Source organism: Lontra canadensis, unplaced genomic scaffold (genome assembly GCF_010015895.1).
Source record: "Lontra canadensis isolate GAN:19392208 unplaced genomic scaffold, GSC_riverotter_1.0 scaffold86, whole genome shotgun sequence".
Lineage (NCBI taxonomy): Eukaryota > Metazoa > Chordata > Mammalia > Carnivora > Mustelidae > Lontra > Lontra canadensis.
Genome location: NW_022631080.1, coordinates 6,616,286 through 6,630,551, shown reverse-complemented (window position 1 = coordinate 6,630,551; position 14,266 = coordinate 6,616,286). Strand labels below are relative to the sequence as shown.

Sequence of the window (14,266 nt, the reverse complement as noted above, 5' to 3'; positions counted from 1 at the left end):
TGTATCAACCTCACCTTCTATAAATAAAAAAAAAAATCCAGTCTGCCTCTGTTATCTTAGAAGTTATCTAAGTTAATTACACTTTAAAAACACTGTGTACCTTTAATTTTTCTTCAAACGCCTCTTTCACCCAAATAAAGTCATGTTGAATGTGTCACTTCCTCCCTAGAACAGTATTTGGCTCCACTGGGTTATGAATGAAAATGCCTCTCTCTCGGTTCTAGTTACTATGATCCTTTGGAGGATTTTTCCCCCCCTACTCCACAGGAACTGGCACATTCTCCTCTAATGGTCACATGCTGTATTCAAAGTGAATCCAGAAAAAAAAAATATGTAGTTGTGAAATCCAATTCACTTCAAGGAGCCACTGGAAAGCTATTCATTAAGAAAACCTGCTCTGTTAAGTACGTTGTCATCTTGACAATCCTAACTACGTGTTTTAGAATGAAAAATGCACATTCGATTACAATGGGGTAAACTTCTGTCTCCGTTTATGTGTTTCAAAGAGGACAGCCCCATTAGGCATTTTAAAAGAGCCCTGAGATTAACTGAATAGTAAGCAACCACAGTCAGCCCATCAGACCCGCAGCTGGGCAGTAATTCTGGGTTACAGACAGCGGCGCGGGGGACCGGCGGTGGTGGGGGGGGGTGTCGTCAAAGCCATTTACCTCCACGTTAGCCATGGAAACCATGAAAACCTAACCAGCCCCCCAAACTTCCAATACTTTGCCAGCAGTCTTGACATTCGCGGGTGCTTCAGCTTTTCGACAGGAGGGTCAAAAGAAGGGAAATCCCTTTCATTTTCGAGGAGTTCCCCCCGCCCCAAAGGGCCTCCAAGAAGCTGTTGGGCAAGGAGGCATCTGTGGAGATGCCACGTTCGGCGTAAAACAAGAACAAAGCGCAAAGACGCGGAATCCCAACAACTGAGAGACTGAAAAAGAGAGGGGGGGTAGACGGACAAAAACAGATGAACCTCTGGAGACTGAGGAAACGACCGCGCCAGAGTAACAAGGAGTACGGGGCGGGGGGATAGGGGTGCGCTGCTCCCGCAGCCGGGACTCCGGGGAAAGGGCCGGGCAGGCGGCGAGCGCCCCCGCGCGGCCGGGGCTGCCTCTTACCTCCTGGGCGAGTTTCTGCTTGAGCACCAGGGCGGCGCACAGGTAGCCCGCGCGGCCCACGAACAGCTCGTCGGAGCCGCACTCCAGGAAGGACACCGGCGCGCAGACGGCGCACAGAGCCCGGAACTTGCCCAGCGGCTGCACGTAGTCGGACCGGCCCAGGGCGTGGTACACGAGCGTGGCGACGGCGTACACGCCCGCTCCCCCGAGCAGGAAGGCAGCGCGGGTGTCGGCGTCCGGCTCGCCCCACTCCTCGGCGCGGGCGCACGCGTCTATGAGGCGCTTGGCCGAGCGCAGGTAGCGCTCCCGGGCCCCGGCAAAGAGCGGGCTCTGCGAGACGTGGTAGAGCATGTAGGCCACCCCGGCCACGCCGCCGTACAGCCCGCCCTGGCAGCTGCTGGCCGCGGCCGCCGCCCCCCGGGCCTCAGCGCCGCCCCCGAGCGGGGGCAGCTCCTGAAGGATGCGCTCGATGGTGGCGGTGACCAAGGGCGCCACCGCCTCCTCGCACTGGCCCGCCAGCAGACTGCCCTGGTAGTCATCGAAGCGGTTGGCGAAGCAGCGCTTGGTGTCCATGCTGCTGCCCGTGCCCCCCAAAGCCGAGCCGGGGTCCGCGTGAGGGCGCGCCCTGCAGCCCCGCGCACCACCTCTCGCTCCCGGAGGCACTCGGCCGGCGGTTGATGCGGCGGGGATGGAGCAGGGAGGCTGAGACGGGAGGTGACAAGAGGAGGCGGGCGCGAGGAAGAAGCACGGAGCGGATTGCCAAGTGGGGCACCGGGCTGCCGGGAAGCTCCCGAGTGGCCCAGGCGGGCGCTGGGGACGCGTGTCGTACACCCCCCTTGCGAGAGGCCGCGCCCTCGCCGAACCCGCCCCCTCCTGCGCCGCCGCAGCTCGGCCGCCTCTCCAAGGGGCCGAGGTGATCTCCGGCAGGACCCACGCGGGGCCCGCGCCACTCCTCCCGCTCCGCCCCCGGCTCCTCCCTTCCCGGCGGAAGGCCGGGGACATGCGGGACACCGATCCGGAAAGCTGAGGCTCGGCACACACACACCTGACGCTGGAGGTGAAGACCTCGAGTCCTTAGTACAGTACACTCAAAGTGTGGTCCTCGAGTCAGCCGATCAGCATCACCTGGGAGAGTGTTAAAAACGCAGCAGCTCAGACTTCGCTCCAAAGCTATCGAATCAAAATCAGCATATTTAGCAAGATCCCCAGGTGATTCACATGCACATTAAAGGTTGAAAAGCCACTGAAGTGGGGCGAGGGTGGGGGGAGGTGGGGGAGTTGGCTAGGAAAAAACGGAGAGCCCTCCAGAAACTTGTTTTCTCATTTTGGTCACTTTGGAGTTCTCATTCTGAATGTTTCCATCCCAAAGGCTGAGGGCTTTGAGTACATCACGTTTCAAGCATGGAATTGGTGGAAGGCCCCATAGGGAAACTTTCTTGGCCTTGGTTGTCGTGTTCTTCTTGGAGTACGCGGGAGTAAAAATGCAAAGAACCACACCAGGTTAAGGTAAGAGGATGGCGGCTCTGTCTTTCTCCTACTCTAGAGACCCCTCCCTCCCATGCATGCATAGTAAGTCATTAACTGAATATAAGGGCAAATGCTGCGTGAGAATTTTAATTCAGCATTTTTACCCTTTTCTGCGGTTCCTTAGTTATCTACTTCCTCCCTTCTCCTGTTTTTCCCTGCTGCTTTCCTTCCTCGGGCGTTATTGAGAGTCTCATATGTGTTCTGGACTCTGGAAATAGATGGATAAACAAAGCAGACAGGGTCCTACACCTCTTGGACCGTGCCGTCCACTGAGAAAGACAGAAAATGAACAGTTACACAAACAAGTTGCCTTTCTTTTGCTCAGCTGTTTTAAAATAATTCTTCCATTCCCAAAGTGTTGACAAGTGAAGGCCAAAGAGGTCATCTCTCCCAGGGGTATTTGCATTTTGATAGGGGCTGTGCGAGACACGAAAGAATAAGTGACTCGTGGAAAAGTTTCTGACGCTTGGTGGGGAGAGCAGCTGCTCCACTTACCTGAAAGGCTAGTTTTGTTTGGAGGCAGTTTTTTCCTCAAAAGTGGTACTTGTCACAATGATGTGGAAGCAGAGATTAAATAGCCTGGCCCTCCATCCTTGCTCCGTGCATTCTGGAAAAGGAGCTCTGTTTGGCAAGATTCCTGCTGGGATTGATAGCCACAGGGGATGCTGTGGCTTCCCTCGTCCTAGACAAACCACCAAAACAGGTTTGTTTTGAATTACAATTAAAAAAAAAAAAAAGCTAAGGCCACTTTTAGGCAGGGAGCTTGATGGGTTAAGCATATCAAAGGAGCAACTGGAATGTTTCGCTTCTGGCTTTCTTCCTCATCCCTCAATGGTGGTAAACAGGAGTGACTTTTGTTCCTTCACACAAGGAGACCTAAAATGCACTTTCACAGGCAGGAATGAAGCCTTATTCCACTTCATTCCTCCACACCTCCCCTCTGTCTTGCATCTAGAGGCAACTCTGCTCATGTTGACTCTCCTTTCATGAATCCCAGCACCAGGGTAACACCAGTAGCAATGACAGGGACTTGTGCTCACTGACTTCAAAAAAGAAAAAAAAAAAAGTAAGATCAGTAAGCAGGTCTCCAAGAGAAGGAGCTCTGCCTTTTCCCAGTTGTGTCAACCCCCTACCCGTTGCCCCAAAATGCTGCATAGCAGGCAACCACAAAATCTTGTAGCCTGTAACAGGAAGTTTACTGTTCATGCGTCTGGGATCTTGGCTGGGCTCTTCATGTGTCTTGGGGTGGGCTAGCTGTTGCTTGGGGAAATAGGTGCGGCTGGGCTCTGGTTCACATGTCTTGTCTCTCACCCTCCAGCCAACCTCAGCAAGCCTGCATGGCGGTGGCAGCAGGGCAAGAGCCCAGGTGAACCTGTGCAAGACTTCTTTAGGTCTGGTCTTAAAACTGACACATTTTTACCTGCCTTAATCTATTGGCAAATCATGTGAAAAATGCAGGGTGTCTTTATGCAACTCTGAAGTAGATGGCAAAGTGGGTGTATACAGGGTGGGGTGAATTACTGGGGTTCCTAGGGGTTTTGGACCTTGATGCCAACAAGGAGAACAGAGGTCACCAGTTGGATGTGAGACAGCATGATTTGGGAGAAGCAAGAAGTTAGTGGTATCCGGAAGCCCTCTTAAACTCCTAGGGCAAATTAGCCCTTTTAACTATAAATGTTTTTCCCAAAGAACCCACCACTTGGTCTGTTGCACAGTCACCTGGCAAAACTTCAGTCCAGAACATCCTTCAGGGTGGAACTAGTTTTAGACCACATGAGGCCTTGCCTCCAATTGCCATTTACTTAATTCACATTGCTTATATTAATATCATGACTCCATTAGAATACACTCTCCTTGATGGTGGGCTTTTTGTTACACTTATGTACTGATCGGCACCAAGAGCCTAGAATAGTGTCTGGCACATGTTGTGGGCACTCAATAAAAGTTTGTGAAATGATGAATGAATTACTATGAGATCATCATAGCAAGCGAACCTGGAGTGTAGAATGCAGAATAAAGACAGTTGAAAGTTACCCAGACTTGATGTCTGTTTCTTGGATCCTTTTGTTCTTGTGAATGCAAGAACGAAAACATTCTGCAGTTTCTGCCTCCTTTCTTTATCTCTCCATGGGCTGTACACTTTACAGTGACTTCACACAATCTATTTTTACCAACTAACCAGGTGTAGGAGATTTCATTTTCCAAATGCAGCCTTAACAACATCTCCTATGCCGTGTGTTCCTCCGCCATTGGACCCTGACATTTATCAGATGGTAGGGTACGTGTCCCTTCTTCTTGAATCTGAGTGGACTTATAACTAACTTATAACCATAGAATGTGTTAAAAATTATACTGCACGGCATCCAAAGCTAAAAAAACAAACAAACAAAATGGTGGTGGCTTCTGTATTACATGCTGGACCACTCCTAGTTGGAGCCTTGAACCGCCTTGTAAGAATCTGATTACCTCGAGGTGGCCATATTGGGAGGAAATGCGGACGACATGAAGAGGCCACTTACAGGTGCTTGGGTTGACTGTCCAGCTGACAGCATCTGCTGACAGCCATGTGAGTGAGCCACCTCTGATGTACAGTCCACCTGAGCACTCAGATGACAGAAGTTCTATGAGAACCACCGTCCCAATCCCTTCCAGAATTCCTGACCCACAAATTTATGCGCAAAATAAAACAGTTTTTTAAGCTACTAAAGTTAATGGTAATTTGTTGTGCAGCAAAGGTAACTAGAATATTTTGCTAGCTTCCCCTCATCCGATGCCATAAAGCCCCCTATAATCTATATTGCCCCCTCAACAGGGCAACAAAGAGTTGGGAAGAGGAATATTTGGGGGGAACTCTGGACAGGGAGACAGGAAGTATGCCGGCACACAGAAAATTGTGTTGCAAAATAATAAGTCTAGTTGGATTCTTTAGAAGTAGCAATGACCCCACAAAGAAATATGCAGCCTATACAAAATCTTCCCAAAGACAGTTATTTTGCCCTTATTTGCAAGATTTGTCCTGATCTTTAAAGAATCTCTAGCAGCATTTGCTGACAAGCAGCTCCCAACACATGGTTTCTGTGATCTTGCTGAATTGCCCAGTTCCTAGTTCTTCCTCAGGATTTCCTTATTGTGCAGATTATGCAAAACTATGGATGGAAAATAGTTTTAGTGGGTTCATCAAGGGAATCACATAAAATTATGCAAAACTATCCAGGAAGAAAATATTAAAATCAAAGGGTTTCTCTGATGTAAATCATTGCCCTCTCAGGGTGAATATCAAAAAATCTCAGTAATTTTATAACTGTCAAACCTCAACACTTAAGGGTTAGTACATTTTATGGGATAAACCATCTAAAAATACTTTCAGAAAGTTTTCCACAGTTTTGCTCTAAGGGCTCATCCTAGAAATGGTTTACCTAGAAATTCAGGTAACTGAATCAGAGCTATGTCTAGTCCTTATAGTACATTATCTTTGGAAATGCTTCTCTGATTTTTTAGCTTAGTTACCTAAACCTTGGCGACCTCTTCTGCTTCTGCTCTTTTGTCCCCTATAGCCCCATCTCAAAATAGCAGCCTGAATAATCTTCTGGTTGATGGCAGTGTTGCTCCTGTCCGTCAAAGTAAAATCTAGAGCCCATAGGACAGCCCAAAAGGCACACTGCCATCTTGCCCTTCATACTTCTTTGACCTCTCTCTTATTCTTCCCCTTGCTCTTTCAATTTCAGCCACACCGGCTGCCTTGATATTTCTCAAACATACTAGTCAGAGTCTTAACTTGGAAAGTTTTCTTTGGGGGCGCCTGGGTAGCTCAGTTGGTTAAGCATCTGCCTTTGGCTCAGGTCATGATCCCAGAGTCCCAGGATGGAGTCCTGCATGGGGCTCCCTGCTCAGCAGAGAGTCTTCTTCTCCCTCTGACCCTCCCTCCCTCACGATCTCTCTCTCAAATAAATAAATAAGATCTTAAAAAAAAAGTTTTCTCTTCCTAGAATACTCTTCAAAAGATATATTTGCCCTTTCATCTCTCAATGAAGTCTTCCATAACTTATCATTTAAATTGTAACCCTCCCCTGCCAACCATTAGTATCTATTCACCATATATTTTTACTGATTATGTTGTTTCTTTACTGATTTATGTTCTGTCTCCTTTTCCTAGAATGTAATCCCCACGAGGACAGGCATTTTTGTCTCCATGGTTCCCTGCTTTATCCCAAGCACCTAGATTAATGCCTTATATACAATCTTTGCTCCATAGATATTTATCAATGTCTGTAATACCCTTCTTAATGTCAAAAACTTCCACCAATCCCTAACTCCTAGCTGAGCTTTGTTATCCACTTTCATGATCAAGTTCTCTGTATAGCAGCCCTAAAAATGTGCATTTTGACATAAGATTTGATTTTCTTTCTTGCCTCTTTTTCTCTATATCCAACATTATCCATTTTAAACATTTTTTAGCCATTTTGTGTCAAACATGATCACCAGCACACAATGTAACGGCAGATTAAAAACTAGGCAAAAGAAATAAGTAAACTGTCACCCATCACTCTTTCTGAAGGAGGGCCAGCCTAGTGTAATCAGTCACACTGGCCGAGAACAAGTAATAATGTACACCCTACCTTACTAGATATGAGAAAAACATATGTCAGTTATACCTTTGGGTACTATAATGTGTATGTATGGAGGTATGACTTGAATGCACTATAATAAATTATTGCCATATGGAGCAAAATATGAAAACAGATATACCTCTATTCTAAACTGACGAATCTGTGTAGTTACCTTAAATGGGCAAGGGAAGATGGGGGCGTTCCTTTGCTTAGAGTAAATTCTTCGATTTGAAAATTTCAAAAAAAAAAAAAAGTTTCCTACATGTAGTCATTTTTAAGGTTTTCTCCAGTATTCAGGATTAGGAGGGGAGGAGTGACTGAGAATCCCTGTGGTGGTATATTGCAACAGATGTCAAATAATGACCTTGTAATGAATAATGCATTAATTAATACTTCTGCTTTTTGTCTTATGATAAAACAATATTTCTGTTTCTACATCTATAGTTCTCACTGTTGGAAGAAGTTTCAATGCAAGAAATACAGGGTAGAGTTTTTCTCTGATACAATTTCTAGACATTTACATGAATGCAAAAGAGATAGTAGTTAGAAGATAAGTCTCAAATAATTGATAACCGATTATGACTTTGGAATTCTCATGCTCATACTTTTCCAACTGTCTTCAATATGAAATGATTTCTTAGTATATCTTGGCCCAGCATTCCCATGAGGTATAATAAGGAGTGATAGGAAAAAGAACTGAGGTCTCAGCCCATAGTCCAAAAGGTAGAAAAGTCTATTACCGGATAACCAAAGGAAGATAACTGCTTTAGGTTGGCAAGGATTAGCAGAGTCACAAAGCTGGAAAGGTCCAAGAAATCATCAATGTAATCCTTTCCTTTAACAATGAGGAAACTGGGGCCCATTGCGGTCATACAATAGGGAGTCACTGAATGGTGGGAAAGAGGCATGATGGGATCATATCTGTGTTTTAGGAAGATCATTTTTTTCTAGAAAATTGAAGGATATATTTGAGAGGCAGAAGATTTATCAAGATGATAAGTACAATAATCAAGAAATGAGGAAATCTGAGCTAGGTCAGTAGCAAGAAAGATGGAGAGATTTAGAGGGAGTCGAGAGATATTAAGCAGGTAGGATTTATAGTCTTGATGACTGACTGGATATGGGAGTAAGAAAGAAAAATCAAAGATAATGGCTGGTTTCTGCTCTGGACAGTTGGGCCAATAGAGGTGCTCTACACCAAGTCAATGGATATAGGTAGTAGAATAAGTATGAGAAGAAGGACAATGGCTAATTCAGTTTGAAAACTTTTGAGTATGACTTTCAGTCTTATTATGGGAAAATATATATATGGTATATGTGTGGGTGGGTGTGGAGATATCTATCTGTATCTATATCTATATCTATATCTATATATATATAATTTCAGTATTTAAGTCCCAAAGATGCAGTCAAAATTCAGTAAGTCTGCTTAAAGGAGGCTGATGGAGGTAAGCTTTGGAAATGGGTTATTATAGTGAGGACATGGAGAAAGGCATGTACCTAGACTTCAGAGCAAGATCTGTTGTGCTTGTCAACCCAGCTTCCGTTCCCTTCTCCTATGAGTAATATCTTGAATTTCCTTTGAGAAACAACCATCCCTCATTCCCTTAACATGTAATTTGAAGGGAGCTAAACCACTCTCTTGTCCCCAAGGGTGAACATATATCCCAGGCCTGCCCATGGAGAAGCAATTCTGAGAAGCTAGAACCATTGGGAAAGCTGGGATTGCTAAAGTAGGATTAAATTTACAGCTGCTGGTGGCCATCCTGTGACTGCAAGGAGAAAGCTGGTGTAAAACACACAGAGGAAAGCAGAACTGAGTCACAGATAAAAAGTACGACCTGATAACATTGTTGGTACATCCACACCTGGCTTTACCTGAAGAATTGTTCCATTATGGGACCCAGTGCATTCCTTCTTTTGCTCAAGGGGGGTGTCTGTCACTTACAAAAGAAAGAGATCTGGACTAATTTGGGTTTTTGATAATTTAAAGTAGTTTGTGGGGGTGCCCGAGTGGTGCAGTCAGTTAAGGGTCTGACCCTTGGTTTTAGCTCAGGTAATGATCTCAGGGTTGTGAGGTCGAGCCCCGTGGGGTTCCACACTGAGTGCAGAGTCTGCTTTAGACTCTCTCCCCCTCTCCCTTTGTGCCCCCCCCCTGCATGTGCACTCTCTCTCCACCCCCCTTCTCCCTCCCCTTCTTCTTCTAAGATAAATAAATCTTTAAAAAAATAGTTTGCTGTGATTTGTTTAGCGGAGCTGGGTAGGCAGGGAGGGAAGCAAGAAAAATATTGGGAAAGGTTGTAGAAGGCAGTTCGAGTGGTAGAACAAGAGCTGATTGAGAAGAGCTCTTGAGCAGTGAATGAGTGAAGGTGTTGAAATGAGACTCGATGTCAAATTCCTGCTCCATCAAATCTAACTGTGTGACTTTGAGAAAGTTATTTAACTTTCCTTACCCTCAGTTTTTTCATCCATAAATTGGTAACAATAAGAGAATCTGTTTCATAGGATGGTTAGGGTAATGCCTATAAAGGGTTTATCTTGATGTCTCGCTCTGAATAAATGTTAGCATTTCTCCAAAATCATTATTATTCTACATATAGTTGCTTCAAGAAGTGTATTCCTGTTGCCTGATTACCACCTAACCTCTTGTATCTTCCTCTTTTCCTAAGTTGATTATCCTTAGAAAAGAGTTGGGGGGTTGATTGTTTATTTGTTTTGCTTATTCTTTCTCAATGATTCCTAAATCAAACACATTACATTTACAGGCCTAAAGATTTCTTTTGTTTTCCCTTTTTTTTTTTTTACTGTGACAAATTCAACCTCTAATGTGGAAAGAGAAATCATGCTGTGTTTTTCAGCTTTGGTGTGATTGCTGGTAATAAAGATTCAAGTTGACAAATTTTGTTGCTGATGCATAAGACAGAATAAAATTAATCTTTTTCAAGGCTGTCTGGTTCTGCAGTGCTAAGAGTAGGCAGGAAAGTAAAAACATGTGACATAAAGTCATGTAGGTGAGCAGATCTGCAAAGGAGGATAAGCAGGCACGAAATGAGCGGGATGTTTGACTCAGTGGTTTTCAATCTTTTAAGTACAGTAGAAGCTTTCCACAATTTCTCCTTACTTTACCAAACTCTCACAACTTTGAAAAAAAAAATCCAACCCTGCAAGATGTCTTTGATTGCTGTGGTTATCCGAACTGCTTCTGAAAGGATTGACAGAGAAATTCCATTTATTATTGGCTAGAAGTTGTATAGTACAAACTTAGTTTAAAAAGAAAAAATCAGTATATTCAGTCTTTAATTATATTTTCTCTTTCAGTTAAGATGTTCCAGAAAGTTGTCAGTATTATCTGCCTATTTAACATGCAGGCAATTAGAACCTTCACTTAACTGAATCGCCAGGCCACCACTACTCAGTAAAATTGATTTTCGTTCAGATGGTGACATTTAACCTCTTTTTGTCAAGAGCGCTATATGTTTGCATTTTGAGTTTTGCATGAGACATACAAAACTGGAATTCAGATATAAAGGACTAGTGGATTCAGAAGAGATAAGTAGGTAAGTACATGTAAATGATGAGTGTAAAAGCATCCAAAGGATTGGCCTTCTATAATAAGGAACCTGGAGATAAGTCAATGGAATAGAACATCATGACAGTCTAATAGGTTCCCACTGCCAGATAAATGTCATGAAAAAGCAGAGATATGTATCTAGTCTCAATATTTATTTTTAAATCTGAGGTCTATTATCTCTTATAATGGCTTTATTTCATTTACCTAATGATTAAATATAAATAAAATGAAGACATTTATTTAGTACAAGCTCACACTGGTTTGTGATGTAGACTAAGTATCTAGACCAAAAAAAGATGTGGAGCATGAGTCTGGCTAAGGGATTAACGTCTGGATATCTATCCTATTCTTCCTAATTAACCAAACAGCATGAGAACCATTGTTTTCCTATGGGTAAAAACAAAAAGAGGATTTGCTTTCCTGAGAACTATACTTCTCTGTATTTTCATGATTCTTCTAAACTTCTTCCTTTTCATAAGATATTTGGGAGACAAAAAATATTTTGAATCTTGGATTTATATCATCCTATATTTATAAAGTTTTAAGACCTTGTATAATATTACCTGCCACCTAAAGCGGGCATCCATCTGCATCCATTAGGATTAGATTTAGCTGCTTAAAAAGAAAGATATATTAAAAAAATTAGGTACAACAGTTTCTCTCACCAATTAAAACAAGTCAAAGGTACAGAGAGTGATGTCAGCAAGATGCCAGAATAGAAGCCCCAGAACTTCCTTCCGCTCAGGGAAATTGATTCCACAACAATATATGAACCAATGCCCTCTGTGAGAAATCTGAAGGCCAGTTAAGAGGCTCCTGCACTGGAGTCCAAGCATGAAACCAGATACACTGAAGTCCATAGGAACATTTGTGGGGCTCTCTTTCCATAGCCCCTCCACCTGGCACAGTGCCATGTAATCTGGAACCAACTCCTACCTAGCTCCTGGCTTTAACAGAGGAAGGGAAAGAGAACAATAAACCATATACTCAGTGTTCTGACTTTTAAGAGGCTGCCCAAGGGACTGGCTTCTGCTTCACCTGTCTTGGAGCACTGATGGAAACTGACATAGTCTAGGTGCCTGGAGGTTGCTGAGAACAAAAAAGAGCTGGACAGCATGTTAGATCTCTAGGGGAACCACAGTATAATAGATACAGGTGATATAACTCAGCAGCCGCTTTTTCTAGAACATGGCTCCACCATTCTGGATTTTCAGGGGACTTTCCGAGGAGCTGGCTTCTGTCTTGTCTATCTCAGAGTGTGGATGGACCCAGCATACTCCAGATGCTGCAGGGCCACTATGAACAAAAAGGAGCTGTGTGTCATGCTGCTGTTCCAGAAGGCCTATGGCACAGCAGACAAAGGCTGATAGAGTTGGGTGGCCTCTCCCTCAGTGGGAAAGGAGTGGAGTATGCATCTGACATTCTGGCTTTTAGGGAGGGCTGTTTGAGGGACTAGTTTCTGTCTCAGTTAGTAAAGAGACAAGAACAGGCATATTCTAGATGCCTGGGGGCTACAAAGAATGAAGAGCCGGGCAACATGCTGCTGCTTCAGAGGACCTACAGTATAGCAGACACACACCAGAGGGAGCAAGAGATTACAAACTCCTGAAAAAAGAACTCCAACAAATCTCTCTAACTAGGAATCTGCATGTACAAGGCCAAAGAACATACATTCACAAAAAAAGACTTGAGAGGCCCCCAGAATCTCTAGCTGAGCTGATTGGTGAAGATATTTTCTTTTATGAAGTCAGTCTGTAAGGACTGAGAGAGTTGACTGTTTTTTCAAATGTGCAAATAACAACACGGTTATAAGGAACATAAAGAAACAAGGAAAAATGACCCAATCAAAGGAATAAAATAAATCTCCAGGAACTGACCCTAAAGAAACAAAGATACATGAATTACATGGCAAGGAATTCAAAACAGTTGTCATAAAGATGCTCAAGGGTCTTGGGAAAATTATGAATGACTAAAGTGAGAATTTCAACAAAGAGAAACTAGGAAAAAGAAGTGAACAGAAATTTTAGACCTGAAGAATGCAGTAACTGAATTGAGAAGTTCCTTAGAGAGATTCACTACCAGACATAAACAAACATATGAAGGAACTTGCAAACTTGAAGAAAAGGTCATTTGAAATTATCCAGTCCAATGAGCAAAAAGAAAAAAAGACAGAAAAAGAGTGGAGAAAACCTAAAGAAATTATGGGACATCAAAAGACCAATCTGTGCTTTATTAGGGCCCCAGAGGAAAAGAGAGAAAAGGCAGAAAGTTTATTTCAAGAAATAATGACTGAAAACTTCACAAATCTGGGGAAGAAAATGAACTTCCAGATATAAGAAGCCCAACAGATGCCAAATAAGATGGAACTAAAGAATTTCACACTGAGACACATTATGATGAAGTTATCAAAAGTCAAAGGCAAAGTTTTAAAAGCAGCAAGAGAAAAGTGGCTCATCACATACAAGAGAACCCTATAAGACTATCAGCGGATTTCTCAGCAGAAACCTTGCAGGCCAAAAGGGATGCAATGATATATTCAAAGTGCTAGAAGAAAAAAACTGCCAAACAAGAATACTGTATCCAGCAAAATATTCCTCTTTGCCACACAGTCATTTGAAATTAAATAAATTTCCTAGATAAAAGCTGAGAGAGCCCATCACCACTAGAATTGCCTTACAAGAAATATTAAAGGGAGACTTTCAAGATGAAATGAAAAGATGCTAAACAATTACACAAAAGCATAGGAAAATATAATATAATATAAACAAGTACCAAATAGTGTAATTCTGAAGTGGCGATGTGTGAATCACTTTTAATTCTGGCCTAGAAGTTAAAAAATGAAATATAAAAAAAACTATAAAAATAATATTAATGGATATGCAATATAAAATATAATTTGTTACATCAATAATATAAAGTGTTGGAGAAGTAAAAGTATAAAGTTGTATTTTGTTTGAAGTTGATTTGCTATCTTATAGTAGACTGTTATAAGGTGTTTTTTGCAAGCCCCATAGTAACCACAAAGAACATACCTTTAGGAGATACACAAAAGAATATGAGAAATGAGTCTAAGAATCCTTCCTTCTGTAGTAGGAAGTCAATGAAACACAAATAAAGAGAGCAAGAGGGGAAAAGAGAGACAAAACAAGTCAGAATATAGTTTTCTAAATAGCAATAAGTTATTGCCTATCAATAATTACTTTAAATGTAATTATATTCATGTCTTTAATAAAAAAATAGAGTCACTGAGTGGGTTTTTTAAAGATTCAATTACATACTGTCTACAAGACTCATTTTAGATTTAAGGACACAGGCTGAAACTAAAAAGATGGAAAAAGATATGCAAATGGCAGTCAAAAGATAGCCAGAGTGGCCATACTTATACCAGACAACATAGACTTCAAGTAAAATATTGTCACAAGAAACAAAGAACAATATATAAT

At 42.9% G+C, this 14,266-nt stretch overlaps 1 protein-coding gene across 1 annotated transcript in view; it reads right to left on the bottom strand.

Annotated features, from left to right (window-relative positions):
* LANCL3 (LanC like 3) overlaps window positions 1-1,917 on the bottom strand; it is a 102,397-nt gene extending 100,480 nt beyond the window's left edge. The window contains exon 1 of the mRNA XM_032883138.1: window positions 1,119-1,917. Within this exon, the coding sequence (XP_032739029.1) occupies window positions 1,119-1,691 (573 nt within the window). The 5' untranslated portion in view covers window positions 1,692-1,917. The remainder of the gene's footprint in view (window positions 1-1,118) is intronic.
* Between the last annotated feature and the right edge of the window lie 12,349 nt (window positions 1,918-14,266).